Source organism: Pteropus alecto, unplaced genomic scaffold, assembly GCF_000325575.1.
Source record: "Pteropus alecto unplaced genomic scaffold, ASM32557v1 scaffold45, whole genome shotgun sequence".
NCBI lineage: Eukaryota > Metazoa > Chordata > Mammalia > Chiroptera > Pteropodidae > Pteropus > Pteropus alecto.
In genome coordinates this window covers 19,401,340-19,419,077 of record NW_006442491.1, presented here as the reverse complement: position 1 = coordinate 19,419,077, position 17,738 = coordinate 19,401,340, and the positions used below count along the sequence as shown (strand labels likewise).

Here is a 17,738-nt window from a genome sequence, read left to right as displayed (position 1 = left end):
CCCCAACCTCCTCCCTACCTGTGAGGAAGCTCTACAGCTGTCCCTGGGACTGGAGAGAGGCCGACTCTGAGATTCTGTAGAACAGGATGCATTTGAAGATGTTTCATCAAGAGAAACTGGAAGAGAGGGAAATAAAGGTTAGTCCCTAGTGAATGCTTATGGCTCTTTGCCCATCGTGTTAAGGGTACTTACCATCATTTTCACCACTCACAGTGCTGGTTTCATTAGACCCACAGCTCTCCACATCGGCTGTGTCCTCTGGCTCTTCTCCTTCCACTGCAGCTGGATTTCGAGACCACTGCAGGGCATCCTTCTGTGATAGCAAGGAAAACTCAGGTGAGCAAAACCCTATAAATCCTACAAGCACAGTCATCCTTCCTAAACGTGTATTGCTATTCCTCTTCTACATGACCTTTCTCTGCAAGTTCTTTGCATACATATAGGAAGAAAGTTAGATATAATTTTGTATTCACTCATTCATTAAACATTTAAGGGGTGCCTCACCATGCTAGTTCTTAGGGGGAGGGTGGGATATCAGGAGGGGGAATCAGGGTCCTGCCCTCAAGGAACTCAACTCAGCAGGGGAGAAAATCAAATCTATTACACTGCAAAGCACAGTGAGAGAGCTATAGAGAGAGGGGCCATCTAAGTCATTAAGTCTGAGGAAAGGCCATAGAGTACAAAAAGTATGAAAGGATCAGGGAGGTAAGGCTTCCAAGGGACTGTACTGTTCAAGCTGAGTTTTAAAAGAAGTTAAGTTAGTAGGCAAATGGGTCGGCAGTGGGGAGACAGAAGGGAGTTCTAGATAATGGGATGAACAAATGTGGAAGAATAGTCCAAGCTCAAACTGTAGATTTCAGAAGGCGTGTGGGGAAACTGGACACATGAGGAGGCTAGAGATCTCGCTGGTGAGGTAGTAGACAATAAGATCCTGTGTACCAAGGAATTAAGATTTTGATTATTTTTGAGTCTCTGAAGGATATTAGGAAAGAAATTTCATTCTGCTAACCATGAGAAGTCTATAGGTAGGAAGAAGAGTTAGATGATGACAAGTGAAAATGACAAGTGAAAATAACGGACATCGGAACTAAATAAAACAAAAAACTAAAGCTAGAGTGTAGAGAAGAGCTCCATTCCAAGTTTCATCTGCTAACAAATGCTTTTTCCAATAGGCTCTGTGTAGTCTCAGAATTAAACTCCAAGGAAAACGTAGGAGCTACCTCACACCTTGAAAGTAGGAAGGAGGATGAATGAATGTTGGGGGTTTAAAGAGAGGAGGAGGAGCAGAGATAAGTTGAATGGGGGATGTCTTCTCTTTTGAATAAAAGTATGTAAAGAAAGGTAAGCAAAATCATGATTCTACCTCTTATGAATATATCAGAAATTTATAAGAAAAATCCACAAAATTCTAATTCATCCATTTCATGGGTCCTTGATCTACTACATTAAGTTTTCATCAATTTTTTTATACTTTAAGCCCAAATCATGATGATGTAAATAAAAAAAAGAAAATAGCTTTTCAGATCTCTCTTCTCTATCAACTATAAACGCTCCTCAGAATCAAAAGCTAAAGAATATTTTTAGTACTGCAATTATACTTACTGACTGCCATGTTCTTGCAATGATGCAAGAAATTTACAATCTAACCCCAAGGTTAAACTAACATAGAGTACTCAATAATAAATACAGTAGCCTGCTACACTGGCAAAACTGATCCCAAAACTCCAGTACTGGCAAGTGTGGGAAAATATGCAAACACTATTGGTGAGAGTAAGAATGGTATCGAAAGATTCATACACTGCCAGTGAGAAAGTAAACTAAGCAAAACTCTATTTATGAGACTTAAAAAGAACAATCTGTTTAAATAAAACAAACTTGAAAAATCCTTAAAAAAGAGAAAATCAATCAATTGAACTACATTAAAATTAAGATCCTCTGTTCAGAAAAAGACACCATTAATGGAGCAAAGAAAAGGCACCCTACAGAATTGGAGACAATATTTGCAACTCATGTAATCAATAAAGAACTTGTATCTAGACCACATAAATCAGTAAGAAAAAAAGAATACAGAAGAAAAATAAGCAAAAAACATGAATTAGGTACTGTACCAAAGAGGATATCCAAATGGCCAACATTCACATGAGAAGGTATTTAACAATAAGGAAGACACAAAATAATGCAAATTAAAACCACAACAAGGTATCATCACATCCTTAATAATGGCTAAAATCAAAGTTTAACAATATACCAAGCAGTACTCGTGAGGATGTGGAACAGGTACACTGAAAATGGATCCAACCATATGAGAATATAGTTTGGCATTATCTGGTACAACTGAAGATAGAGACATCCTATGATCCAGCAATGTCAATCCTAGGGTTGGATTCCCTAGAGCTATGCATGCACATACACATCAAAAAGCACATCCAGATGTTCATGGCAGCTTCATTTGTAACTGGGGCTACAAACAATCAAAGTGTAAAATCAATATATATGGTTAGTGAACTCAATAAATGGACGTTATAAAATAAAAAAAATGAATAAACTACAACTACTCAAAACAATACGGATAATTCTTAAAAACATTAAACAAAAAACATAAAAACACATACTGTATGAGTCCATTTTGTAAAAAGTTCAAAAACAGGCAAAACTAAACTATAGTGTTGGTGATGCAAACACTGGGGGAAACAAAGAGAAGCAAGAAAATAACTTCCATAAAGTCAGGGTAACAGTTACTTTTAGGGAGAAGAAAGGGGTGTGATTGGCAAGGGGGGTAAGAAGGGGCTCCTGGCTGCTGGCCATGTTCGATGTCTTGATCTGAGTGGCAGTTACGAAGGTGTTTATAATACAGGCATACTCAGAGATATTGCAGGTTTGGTTCCAGACCACCACAATAAAGCAATAAAAGGTTACACGAACTTTTTGGTTTCCCAATGCATATAAAAAGTCATATGAAGTTTTTGGTCTCCCAAATGCTGTAGTATATTAAGTATCCAATAGCATTATGTCTAAGAAAACTGCATACCCTAAATAAAAATATTTTATTGCTAAAAAAATGCTAACCATCATCTGAACCTTCAGCTAGTTGTCAGCTTTTTACTGGCGGAGGGTCTTGCCGTGATGTTGATGGCTGCTGAACACTAGAGTGGCTGTGGCAATTTCTTAAAATAAGACAACAATGAAGTTTTGCAGCATCACTTGACTCTTCCTGTCACAAATGACTTCTCTGTAGTGTGTGATGCTGTTTGGTAGCATTTTACTCACTGCAGAACTACTTTCAAATTTGGAGTCAATCCTCTCAAACCCTGCCACTGCTTTATCAACCAAATTTATGTAATAATCGTAAATCTTTTACAGTCATTTCAACAATTTTTTCAATAAACTTTTACTGCATTTTTAAAATATCACAACTAAGTCTGAGGAATCATCTAACATCTTGGCGCTTCTGAAGCTGGACAACTTAGACCTTATTCATCAGCCCACAGAACATGTTCCTTTTTCAGAAACATAGATACCATCCCCAAAATTTCTGATATCCTAGTTTTTAACTGTTGTGGCTTGTTGAATCAAAGCAGCTGAGTTTGATACAAGTTCAAAGTAATTCCCTTCAAGAATTAACTCATCTTTCTGGGCTTGAGATATTGAACGAGCAACACCTGACCTCGTCCGAACCCTGCAGATGTATTTTTCATCCAAGAAATTTTGGATTTCAACAAGAGAACCATTCTCCTGAATAACAACGATGGGAAAGTGGGCATACTTAAACCCCCTCTTGTAATGGAAGCCCCATGTAACACCCTCTAGATAGTGTAAACAGTAGCCAGTTCCTTTATACACCCTCACCATCTGTCAACCTGGAGCCTCTTCTTTTTCTTCCAAGAAGACTGAGTTCTACATTGATGTAAATGAAGTCCCTCCACAGGGTGCCCCTGGCGCCCTTTGCAATACCTGTGCGTCCCATCAAAGTGATATCCACATTTTCTGGAACATCAACAGTCTAATGGCTAAGGATGGTCTTCATCTTAGCAGTAGACACAGCCCATTTCAACCATCTTTAGAGCACCTTCACCAAGAGCAGATTCCATCTCAAGAAACTACTTTCTCTGCTCATCCATAAGAAGTAATTCCTCACCTGCTAAAGTTTTATCAAGAGATTGCAGCAATTCAGTCACATCTTCAGGCTTCACTTCTAATTCTAGTTCTTTTGCTGTTTCTACCACATCTGCAGTTACTTCCACCACTGAAGTCTTGATAGTCCTCAGTCATCCATGAGGGCTGGAATCAACTTCTTTCAAACTCCTGTTAATGTAGGTATTTTGACCTCTTCCCATGAATCACGAATGTTCTCAATGGCATCTAGAACGGTGAGTCCTTTCCACTGGAAAGTTTTCAATTTACATTGCCCAGATCCATCAGAGGAATCACTATCTCTGGCAGCTATATAGCCTTATGAAATGTATTTCTTAATAAGACTTGAAAGTCAATATTATTCCTTGATCCATGGGCTGCAGAATGGATGTTGTGTTAGCAGGCACGAAAACTATATTAATCTCATTGTAAGTCTCCATCAGCACTCTTGGGTGGACCAGGTGCACTGCCAATGAGCAGTAATATTTTGAAAGGAATTTTTTTTTTTTCTGAGCAATAGGTCTCAACAGTGAGCTTAAAATATTCAGTATACCATGTTGTAAAAAGATGTGCTGTCATCCAGGCTTTGTCGTTCCATTTATAGAGCACAGAGTAGATTTAATATACATAATTCTGAAGGCCCTAGGATTTTTAGAATGGTAAATCAGCATTGGCTTCCATTACATTAACCCCTGATAAGAGTCAGCCTGCCCTCTGAAGCCAGGCATCGACTTCTCTCTAGCTGTGAATGTCATATTCTTCCAATATGAAGCTGTTACATCTACAATGAAAATGTGTTGTTTAATGTAGCCACCTTCTTTAATTATCTTAGCGAGGGTTTCTGGGTAACTTGCTTCAGCTTCTACATCAGCACTGCTGCTTCACCTTGCACTTTTCTGTTATGGAGATGGCCTCTTTCCTTAAACCTCATGAACCAACCTCTGCTAGCTTCAAACTTCTTCTGCAGCTTCCTTACTTTCTCTCAGCCTTAACAGAATTGAAGAGAGTTAGGGCCTTGCTCCTGAATTAGGCTTTTTGCTTAAGGGAACGTTGTGGCCGGTTTGATATTCTACTCAGAACACTGAAACTTCATCCTTATCAGCAATAAGGCTGTTTTGCTTTCTTATCATTCTTGTGTGCAGTAAAGTAGCACTTTTAATTTCCTTCAAGAACTTTTCTTCTGCATTCAAAACTTGGCTAACAGACGCAAAGGGCCTAGCTTTTCACCTGTCTCAGCTTTTGATATACTTCCTCACTAAACTTAATCATATCTAGCTTTTGATTTAAAGTGAGAGCCATGAAACTTCCTTTCACTTGAACACTTAGAGGCCATTGTAAGGTTAACTGGCCTAATTTCAATATTGTTGTCTCTCAGAGAGGCCCAAGAAGAGGGAGAGAGATTGGGGAAAAAACAGTCAGAACAGTCAGAACGCATACAATATTTCTCGATTAAGTTCACCATTTTACATGTGTGCAGTTTGTGACCCTCCAAAACAATTACAATAGTAACACCAAAGATCACTGATCAAAGATCACCTTAACAAATATAATAATAGAAAAGTTTGAAATATTTCAAGAATTACCAAAATGTGACAGAGAAACAAAGTGTGCAAATGCTGTTGGAAAAATGGCATTAATAGCTTTGCTGGATACAAGGTTGCCATAAACTTTCAATTTGGTAAAAAAAAATAAACAAAAAAAACCCCAGTATCTGTAAAGTGCAACAAAGTAAAGCACAATGAAGCAAAGTAATGCCTCTACAGGGTTTCCATCAAGGAACACTACCAATAGATAGTCATTTGAAATAGAGCTGTAGAATAAGCTAATAAGAGAAATGTTCATGGAGCAGCAAGTGAATTAGGCAATTAAATTCATACAGTATGATTCCATCATGTTCTTAAAACTAAAAATTGTGTGAATGTGTTTGCACAGACAAAAGACAAGAGAAATGTTCCCTTGGGTGTTAGCCATCTCCACTTCTAGGTGGTGGAGTTGTGAAGACTTTACATTCCTTCTTGATTTGGGGTATTGTCTACAATTAACATGCATTGTTTTTTGTTATCAAGAAAATAACATTTAAGAAGAAAAATTAGCATGCTAAACACTTCACCAACAGCTAAGTCAAATTTCCTTCCTCTAGGTCCCAAAGTCTAGGGGAAAACCTAGTGGCGGTTACAAATCTCATTACTTAAACAAACTGAAACACTGTCTACTTATTTGCAATTTAAACTACCCAAAGTTTCTAAACCCATACATTTTTAATAAAAAGCAAAAAGGAGAACAAAACTCTATGAAAATGAAAACAAAATTTGCAATTCTAGTTCTGCTTTTATAAAGATCTTTCATCTTCCATCCAAACTCAAATTTGATGCCATTAACCTTCCATACATTATCTCTTGAAGTATGAGACAGGCTGCTGAAAATTATAGGCACCAGAAAATATGTCCTAGCACTCACGATTTTCAACTTTTCAAGGACATTTTTCATCAAGAAGATTAAAAAACAAAATAACAGGTAGGTAATAGGTGATCCTTCACTGAAGCTTGAACATAAAAAAATACTATGAAAGACAACATTAGGATATTTGAATGAGAACTGCATTAGTGGTAGGGTTGTTTTAAATTTCCTGAGTATGATAATTGTATTCTGCTTATGTAGGAGAATGCCCTTAGATCAATGTACATCCCTTGCATCCTTTCCCTTATTTTTAAAAATTTAGGTATAATTTACATAAAGTGAAATGTATAGATCTTAAGTATGCTATCTGATGAGTTTTGACAAATGTATACTAAGATACAGAACATGCCCAACATCCCTAAAAGTTCCTTTGTTCCCCCTTACTAGTCGACCCTCACTTTACACTGCCCCTTCCACCCCACTAAGACAATGGTGTTTTCTATCACCCAAAATTAGTTTTGCCCATTCTTAGTCTTCATGTAAATGGAATCATACAGCATGTATTCTTTTGCATCTGGCTACTGTCACTCAGTATAATGTTTATGACACTTGTCTGTACTGTTGCATGCATTAGTAGTTTGTTATTTCTTATTACAACCTTTTATGGACATATTTTCATTTCTTGTGGATAATATCTAGCAGTAGAATCGCTGGGTACAGAATAGATGTTTAACTTTATAAAAATTACTGCCAAACATTTACACTCCTAACAGCACTCTATGAGAGTTCCAGATGCTCCACACAGTCACCAACATTTGGTGTTGTCAATGTTATTTCAGCCATTCTAGAGAGGGTGCAGTGGTACCTCGTTGTGGTTTTAATTTTAATTTTCTGATGACAAAAGACATTAAGTACTTTTTTATATCTTCCTTTGTGAAGTCTCTGTTCAAGTCTTTTGCTCGTTTTTTGAGTTGTCTCTTTTTATTATATTTGTAGAAATTCTTTATTGATCATGGGCATGCATTATGTTTATGAATACATTAGACCCTTTTATTTAAATAATTTTAAATTTACAGAAAAGATGCAAGAGTAAAAATTGTACAAAGAATACCTACCGTATACTTTTTATCCACTTACTGACATAAAATGTATTAGTTTGGCAAACCAACTAGAAAAGAGGCTAGTGATGGGGAATAAAAGGCAACCAGCAGAAATCAATAAACCTAAATATTTCCCCATAAGCCAGATGTTTTTAAAAATAAAAGGCCCTACGAATATAACAAGCCCCAAATATAAATAAACTGGAATTCTAAAATTTAAACTGATGAAGTTTAAACTGCCCAAGATCAGGTAGGTTCTTAAGTAAAAAAAGATAAGCAAATGTCAGGTATGCCTTTCCTTTCTTTATGGGTCTGATAAACCTTTCCTGAGCAAGAAATTAGTACTGTTTCTTAGAGAAAGCTGATCTGAAGACTTTAATATAAATTAAAAACTAAGAACATACTGACCATTCAACAGTATATTAGAGTCCCTAACCAATGCATAATAAAAAGAAACAAGGGATTAGAAGAGACAGGAGTGTCATAATTTCCAAATAGCATAATTATCTACATTGAAGATTCAAGAGATTTAGACCTAGTAAATACAGCAAGGTTGTGAGATTCGAGATCATATTAAAAACTCAAGTGATCCTAACATCACCAATATCACCACCAATTAAAAAACATAATTTAAAACAACAAAGAACATCAGTTACTCAGGGATAAATTTCACAAAAGAAATATAGTCATCTTATGAAGAAAAAGAAACTTCATCAAGAAAGGTTTAAAATCTGAATAAACGGAGAGCCACAACATGTTCTTGATTAAGACTCAACATTGTAAAGATGTCAATTCTCCCAATTCAATGAAATTCCAATACAACAGGATTTTTTTTTTTTTTAATTTTTATATTTTGGTAGAACTTGATTCTACATGGAAATACGAAGGGCCACAAATAGCCAAGAGGTACTCTTAAAGAAGAAAAAGACGGGAGGACTTACTCTTTTTATAAGTCTAATAATGAAGTGAGCAGATTAGCCATTGCTAGCGAATAGGGGGAGGAAAGATTAGGAAATGGCTGCTAAAAGACACAAGGTTTCTTCTGGGGGTGATGAAAATGTTCTGGCATATGGTGATAGTTTCAAAACTTTATGAATATATCAAAAGGCACTGAATTGTATACCTTAAATGAGAGAACTATATGGTCTGAGTTATACCCCAATAAAACTAGATAAAAAATGGTTTTCTCGATTTAACTGACAATTCTGAAAACATGAATTTAATCAGAATCTGTAAAAACCAAATAAAAAACATTAATATACACGGAAAGTTTATAGATCCAAAGTTAAAATTCAACTTTAGACAGTGGAAGCTAAAATGGTGCATTAATCATGTTTCAATTTTGTTACATGAATCCTAAAGAATTAAAACTAGTAAAGCAATCCCTGTGTATTCCTGAGAAAAAGCCTTATCATTTTTTTAAATATGCAATGTGAAACAAATTCTACTGAATTTAAAATCCATTGGCATTACCACAAGCACTTTTAGTATTGTAACTGTCAAAAAAAGAAAAACACTGTTATTTTTTACATGAACACTCTCTTGGAATACAGTTTAAAGGGAAATTGTCTGACTTCCCATTAATGACCAAAAAAGTTTCCATCAACCATAAATAAAACAAATTTGTGTCTGTGATTTGCCACCCATGTCTGTAAAGTCTCTAGTCGATGGTGACCACAGGCCTACAACCCCTCCTCTGAAACCCCTGAGTGTAGACGTGTGTTAGAATTCAGGATTTCTTGAATTTTAGAATGGTAATATAGTGCATACAATTTTAATATATAGACACCACCAGCAGCGCATAATCAAACACATTAATATTTTTTGAAAAAACATATCTGTGCACATACCATGTAAAATAAATAGGTTTAAATCAGCCTTTTCAGTCTAGGTAAGAGCTTTGCCACCAAATGAGTTTAAAGAGGTCAGGTTTTATAACTGAATGAGTTAGGAAAAAAATATTTCAGTTCTCAAGACATTATGGATTTCAGAATTATTAATAACGGGTTATGGACCATTAAAAAAAGGCATGTTTCTCAATAAAATTTTTGAAAAAATTTGCATGTTTTATAATTCTACTTTTTTCATATGTATAAAAGGTAAAGAAAATTTAATGTAATGTTTTCATCAAGTCCCAGAGAGCCTCCAAATCACCTCCGCTGTACCCATTAAAAGGTAAAGAAACAGTCCCCAGAAAAATTCTCAGGCCTTTGCACATGAAGAGACTATGAAAGTAAAAGGATGATTATTACAGCAGTATCTGTAATAGTAAACAACTGGAAAAACAGTGAAAAACCTAAATGTCTATAATAGGAGACTAGGTAAATAAAATGAGGTATTACTGATATGATACACTATTAAATAGTTAAAAGGAATAAAAATACATCTATATAAACAAACCACCTATTTTTCATGGATATATATATATATGAATATGAAGGATGCACATTAAATTAATTACAGCAGTTGCTACAGGGAGGGAACAAGGGCCGTAAGCCTGGGTGGAAGATGGGGTTACAGAGGTAGAGTCTGGCGTGAAAGTCAAAGGTATTTCCCACATTCTCTGAACAAAGGCTAATTCCATTTAAACATGGCAAAATGAACACAGTTCTTTGCATCCTCCTGAAGCCTCATTAGAATGGCTATAAGGGAATAACAAAATTATAAATGGACAAAGAAAAAGGGGGAGGAAAAGGCAGATGACATATGTCAAAAGAATTCTGAAAGAGACTGCAGAAAGACAAGTAACTGACTCAGCAGGGTTAAGAGCTGAAGTTGAAGGTTGCAGAGGGAAAAGCCACAAAAAGCAAGCCAGTTAAGTACTCCAAAACCCTGAGAGGGCAGGAATTAAGAAGTACCAGAAACCACTGCAGACAGAAGCAAGGCATAAGGATGAAAACAGAAGAACTGCTTGGAAGTATAAACAAGAAGTTAGACACCTTCAGGTCCCCTCTGTCCACAAACAAGCAGTAGTCTGAATTCTTCAGCTCCAGGAGAAAATAGGACTTATATTCTGGTTGGACTGAACCAGCGGTTCTAGAATAAATGTCACCACGCACAGCTCAAAGAGCTGGGGAGGAAGTGAGGTGCCACAAGCTGAACAGGAGCAATAAGTCAAGGACAAGGTTCAAAATGGTGACACCACCAGCTTCCTCCCCCAACTCAGGTCCCAAAGCTCTGCAAACAGTGGTAGCCCAACAACCCTAACCCCAGCCCATTCTCAGCTAGCTGACAAGAGATGGATTTCTCTTCCTGGAAAAAGTGACCAGCCTAAGAAAAAAACCTTTAGGTACAGATAAGTAGGGATTCTAAAAAAGCATCTCGATCCCCACTCTCTATGACAACCACAAATAACTCCCACCAGAGCAGAATCCGTCAGTTCTCTCACCATGAATAACATATCAAGGATCAAGAGATACATGAGCACAACTTTTAGATGAAAGATAGCAACTAAAATAAATGAAAGGAGGAACTGAAAAGAAACAAGATTTCACAGTAAATGATCTCAAAGAGACAGCCCAGGAGAGTCTGGTCGAGATGGCAGAGTAGGTAAACGCTGTGCTCGTCTCCTCCCATGACCACATCAAAATCACAACTAAACTACAGAATAATCATTATTGAGAATCACCTGAAGTCTAGCTGAGCAGAAGTCCTATAACTAAGGATATACAGAAAAAGCAGAGATTGTGGCTGAGAGAGACCCAGGGCTATTGGAGCTCAAGATGTTCCTCTTAAAGGGGCCGCGCAAGAACTGACAGACTCACTTGCTCTGAGCTCCACCACTGGAGCTGGACATGGGGGAGTGACTGAATCGCCTGGCTTCAGAGTGAAAACTGGAGGGGCAGCTTTCTTCCATACAGAAGTGCTGGCAGAAGTCATTGTTCTTTCATTGAGCCCACCCCTCACCACCGAGTGAGCAGATGCAAGGACCACCATAACTAACTCTCCATCAACCAGGCTAACACTGTTGGCCCCACCCTGGTGATTCTCTGAGACCCTGCCCCAGCCAACTTGAGGGCCTACCCAAGCTGTTTCCAGTGGCTTTTCCATACGAACGGCCTGTCTTGGCTCATGCTACAGACTTTCCTAAAATCTCTCAAAGGTTCACAAACCCCAAACAAGCATCATCTGGCCTTGGCATGCCCCGTATCTCTTGCTAAGCAGCCCCAAGCCCAGCATAAGTAGCAACCATCTGCAGATCACTCTGTAGCTAATACCAAGTGGCCCCAGGCAGGACACAAGCTGGCCTTGGCCTGCGACAGAGCCCCTTCCGAGAGACCCCAGAACCAACACCTGGTGGCCAGCTTCATACCACACCAGAGCACCACCCAACCACCTCCACAAATGACACACTCAAAGGGCAGACAGGGTAGGCACCAAAGCCCTGCTAAAGCAAATCGTGCTCCACAGGGTCAGCCCCTGAACAACAGTTCCTCCACTGTAGTCATGGCCAGTCCTCACAACCAATAAGCTTGAAGGTCAATCCCTTTCACTGACCGCAAACAGCACCTAAGGCTCAACTACAGCAGGAGGGCACACATGACCCACAAAAGGGACACACCTCGAACAGCCAGCTCAGGTGATCAGGGAGACTGTGCCACTGGGCCCCAGAGGGTACCCACTACATAAGGCCACTCTAGTAAGACTGGGAGACACAGCAGCTCTACTAATACATTGAAACTAAAACAGGAGGCAGCTAAAATGGGGAGACAAAGAAATATGTCCCAAATGAAAGAAGAGAATAAAGCTCCAGAAAAAGAACTAAACAAAATCTAAACAAGCGATCTACCAGATGCAGAATTCAAAACCCTGGTTGTAAGAATTCTCAATGAGCTCAGTAAGAATTTCAACAAAGAGAAAGGAAACATAAAAATGGAGATAGAAAAAAAGAATCAATTAGAAACGAAGAATACAATAACTGAAATAAAGAACACATTAGAGGGAATCAACAGATTAGATGAAGCAGAGGACTGAACTGGCAACTTGGAAGATAAGGTAGCAGAAAACACCCAATTAGAACAGGGGGGAAAAAAAAAGGATCGTTTAAAGGGCCTCTGGGACATCGAGGATACCAACATTCACATCACAGGAGTATGAGGAGAAGTGAGAGCAAGGAATTGAAAACCTATCTGAAGAAATAATGATGGAAAATATCCCTAACTTGGCAAAAGAAATGGCCATACAAGCCCAGGAAGCTCATCAGAGTCCCAAACAAGATGAACCCAAAGAAGCCCACACCAAGACACATCATAGTTACAATGCCCAAGGTCAAAGACAATGAGAGATTCTTAAAAGCAGCAAGTGAAAAGCAGTTAAGTTACCTACAAGGGAACTCCCATAAGACTGTCAGCTGGAAACTTGGCAGGCCAGAAGAGATTGGCAGGAAATATTCAAAGTGATGAAAAGCAAGGACCTATAACCAAGATTACCCTACTCTGTAAAGCTATCATTTAGAATCGAAGGATAAAGAGCTTTCCAGTCAAGAAAAAGCTGGAGGCATTTATCACTACCAAACTAGTATTATAAGAAATGTTAAAGGGTCTTCTTTAAAAAGATGATCATCAAAAATATAAATTTAAAAAACGGCAATAATTACATATCTAACAATTATTTTAAATGCAAATGGATTAAGTGCTCCAGTCGAAAGACACAGGGTGGCTGAGTGAATAAAAAAACAAGACCTTATATATGCTGCCTACAAGAGACTCACTTCAGACTGAAAGACACACAAAGAGTAAAAGTAAAGAAATGGAAAAAGACATTTCATGAAAATGGAAATGAGGAAAACAGTTAGGGTAGTAATACTTACAGCAGGCAAAACAGACTTTAAAACAAAGGCTATAAAACAAAAGACAAAGAAGGACCCAGGAGTTCCACTCCTGGGTATTTATCCGAAAAAACCCAAAATACCGCTTCGAAGGGACATGTGAATCCACATGTTCATTGCAGCATTATTTACAATAGTCAAGATATGGAGGCAACCTGGGTGTCCATCGATGGATGAATGGATAAAGAAGAGGTGGCACATAGACGCAATGGAATATTACTCTGCCATAAAAAAGGACGAAATCTTGTCATCTGCAACACATGGATGGACCCAGAGGGTACTGTGTTGAAAGCAGTAAGTCTAACAGAGAAGGACAAATGTTATATGATTTCACTTATATGTGGAATATAAACAATAATATAAACAAACAGAAACAAACTCATAGATGCAGAAAACATTTTGATGGCTGCCAGATTGAAGGGACATGGGGGTGTGTAAAAAGGGGGGAAGGGATTAAGAAGTACGAATTGGAAGTTACAAAATAGTCATGAGGATATAAATAAAGTACAGCATAAAGAATATAGTTAATATTATTGTAATAACTATGTACAGTGTCAGATGGGTACTACATTTATCAGGGTGATCACTTCATAAGTTATAGGAATGTCTAATCACTATGTTATATACAAAAAAACTAATATTGTATGTGAACTGTGACTAAAAAAAAATTCTTTAAAAAAGATAGCCCAAAAGCAAGTACGAAATTCTATTTTTTAGAAAATAAAAGAATATCAGAGAACATGAGCAATCTGCTGGAAATTAAAAATGTGATACAATAAAAAACAAATAAATTAGCAACAACAACAAACAGGTTATCTCTCAGAGAAGTGATTCAAAAAAAAGAAAACAGGCTGCATCAAGAAAGTCCCACATCCAACAACCAGAAGTTCCAGAAAAAGACAGAAATACAGGAAGTTTACCCAAAAAGACAAGACCTGAGGTTCCAGGTTTAATGAGGTAAAATGCCCAGCACAATGAATGAAAAAAGACCCATTCCACAGCATCCCACCATGAAATTTTAGAATACTAGATTGAAAAAGAAATCCTAAAACCTCCCCAGTGAAAGAACATATCATCTGAAAAGGAATCAGAACGACATCACTCTTCTCAAGAGCATTTCTGGACAACGCAATAGAATAACATGTATAATTGAGTCAAACCAATAATTCGATACAGAACTTAAAATAAAAACATATAAGGTATGAAACAATTTACCTCCTTATGCACCTGTTCTCAGGAAGCAAGTGGTGAATGTGTGTCAAATAAACAAAGAAATAATAACAACCACCAAAAAAAAAAATAACCCCACTGAGATCCACAAGAGGTCTCAGCAAGACAGATATATCATAGGAGAAAAGATGAAAATAATTCCCAAGATGAGGATGAAGGGCAGTCTCAGGAAAAATCCATGTCAAACAGGGTAACCAACTAGCCCCAGTTTGCCTGGGACTTTCTTGGTTTTAGCAATAGAAATCTTGCACCCGGGAAATTTCCCAGTCCTGGGCAAACTAGGACAGTTAGCCACCCTATAAACTGTCCATTCTAGGCTGGGAACAAGAGAAAAAATGGCTCTAAGATCTACCTTCTGAAAGAATGACTAATGTGTATGACCATATCAAGAGGAACTGTACAGCTGTTAATAGCATTAGGCTTATCATTTTGTAATCCATTTTGTTTTTCATTCCTCATCTCTGTCATTTTGTTTATTTTTAAGTATGTAAAACATGACATGATTATAAAAATTATACCTATATCAAAGGTTATAATTCAGAGAACTGACACTGACACTCTTCTCTTCCCACCCCACTCCCAACTTTTCCACTCCATTCCTACCCATCCCCTATTGGGGAACCAATCTAGTTTCTGGTTTATTTTTCTTGTGTTTCTTTTCACACAAATGATAAAACTGTATGAAACATCTATTTTCTTTCCCTTCCATTCTTAGACCAAAAAATTGCATGCCATAGACAGTGTTTTGCACTTTGCTTTTCACTTAACAATATATCCTGGAAATTGCTCTATCATTTCATAGATAATCTTCCTCATTCTCTCCTCAATTGCATATCCATGATGCAGATGTACCAAAGTTTATTTATGCAATCACTCCCCTAGGTACCAGAATTTAGATCGTTTTTAATATTGTGCAAACAGAAACACTACTGCCTTGAATAACCTTGTGAATCTGTACTTTTGTATTGCTGAAGGTATATATCTTCATAGTAAATTCCTAAAGTGAAATGCTGGATCAAATGGTAGATGCAAATGCAATTTTGTTAATAGTGCTAAATTCCCCTCAGAAAAAGTTGTAGTGATTTGTGTTCCTAACAGTAATATATGAGAGTGTCTGTTTTCCCACAGCTTTGAAAAGAGAAAGCTTAGTGACACTTTAAATTTTTTGTGCTAATACGTATTTTAAATGATTAACATAACCAGACAGAAGGGGGTCAGTTACTCATCTAACCTGAGTAACTCTTGAACACAATATTTGAACTGTACATTTGCTAAAGAATTAAACGAATTACAAACAAATACTGAGCGCTGGTTGGTAGGTTTGTATTCCACAATGAAATGGGCTGGCAATTCTGACACTATTAAACATTTATTCTAGAACTGAGCAAGTAAGTAGATATAAAGTAGATAATGGGAGCCAGGCTTCTAACTATTTGAGGAGCAAATTACAAATATGTAAAGGGTAAAACTAGAATGAACCCTGCAGTAAGAAACTGGAATTGAAGGTATCAGTATGAACTAACATATATAAAGACAGATAAACCAGAAACAGATATAGATGTGTACATGTGCACTATTCTAAACTAAAAGGACCCAGAGCTCCCTGGGAAAATGGTTGATTTCAGAGCTGGGGTTGAGTAAATACAAGTTAGGCCCAGACATCTTGCTGAGCCAGAAGCAGGTAAGTAAAAAAACGTTCAGTAATGAGGGACACATGGTAGAAAGACACAAAAGCTAGAATGGAGTCCCGCGGGCTAACTTTGTATAATTTGCGCATTAAAGTTAAAAATGATAGTAACGGATAACTCAATAATAAAGTAATAATCTGTAGATCTATAATGAATAAATAAATGGGGGAAAATGGAAGGCTTTTCCTTACTGCAGAATGACAATTAACAAATGTCAAATGAATGGTAGAATTTTAAAAATCACCACTTGACTACTGTTTCAGGAAAGAATCATTTATCAGTGGATATTAAAACTAATGGATGAAAGTTTGATAAGACTATATCTCATAATTATTATTTATAGTGGAGAAACATAACAGATACCATGTTAACCAAATGACTGAGTTACTACTATCAGAAATCAGACAAGTAGGAATCATTTGTCTGATATAATGCATGAGAACAACATCACTTCTCAAGTATTACTGTCAAAAATGTACTACTTGAATTTAAAAATGAAAAAAATTTCTGACAAACTCAAACTGGAAACTTTCTAAAAAACAAATGGCTTGTACTGCTAAAAAATATTAAGGTCACAAAAGACAAAATTTGTGGTAACTTTTCCAGATAAAAGGAAATAAAAGAGACTTGACAAACAAATGTACCATATGATCCAGAGTTGGATAAATCCTAAGCCAGAATTTTATTTTATTTTATAATTAGCATTAGTAAAATAGGAAAATTTGAATAAAGTACAAAGATTAGACAGCAAGCACTACTATGTTAATGTTATTTCTCTAATTTTGATCATTGCAAAGAGGTTATGAAAGAGAATTTCCTTGTTTTTAGAAGGGGCATTACGCCTGCAACTGTACTCTAGTACAGAACAAAAATATGTACAGAAAAGAGAATAGTAAAGCAAATATGTCAGAAATTATGCAATTTTTTTAAAAAATCAACTGTATAAATGCTGAAGCGAAAAACTCGAAAACAAAATTTAAAAACCACTTCCACTTACAATAGCATCAAAATTTTTAAATACTTAAAAAAAATTTTAAGGCAAGACCTCACTGGAAACCTTGAAACACTGCCAAGAAAAATTAAGAGACTTAAATAAATAGAGCGATGTGCTATGTTCGTGGATTAGAAAAATCAATGTTGTTAAGATGTTAATTTCTCCTCAAATTATTCTACAGATTCAACAGAACTCCAATCAAAACCCCCAACAGGCATTGTTTTGGTAAAAACTGACAAGGTGATTTTAAATTTTATATGAAAATATACCTTAAACAGTCAAAACAATCCAGAAAAGGAAGAACAAAGTTAGAAGACTCACTGTACTAATATGACCTCATTTCATGACCTAAAACATATCCACATAAATAC

At 36.8% G+C, this 17,738-nt stretch overlaps 1 protein-coding gene across 1 annotated transcript in view; it reads right to left on the bottom strand.

Moving 5' to 3' along the window:
• The window catches only part of ASXL1 (additional sex combs like 1, transcriptional regulator), a 54,628-nt gene that overhangs the window by 10,677 nt on the left and 26,213 nt on the right, over positions 1–17,738 (bottom strand). The window contains exons 4-5 of the mRNA XM_025039977.1: positions 193–313; positions 19–116 (exon numbers count right to left, since the gene is read on the bottom strand). Coding sequence (XP_024895745.1) covers positions 19–116; positions 193–313 — 219 coding nt within the window. The remainder of the gene's footprint in view (positions 1–18; positions 117–192; positions 314–17,738) is intronic.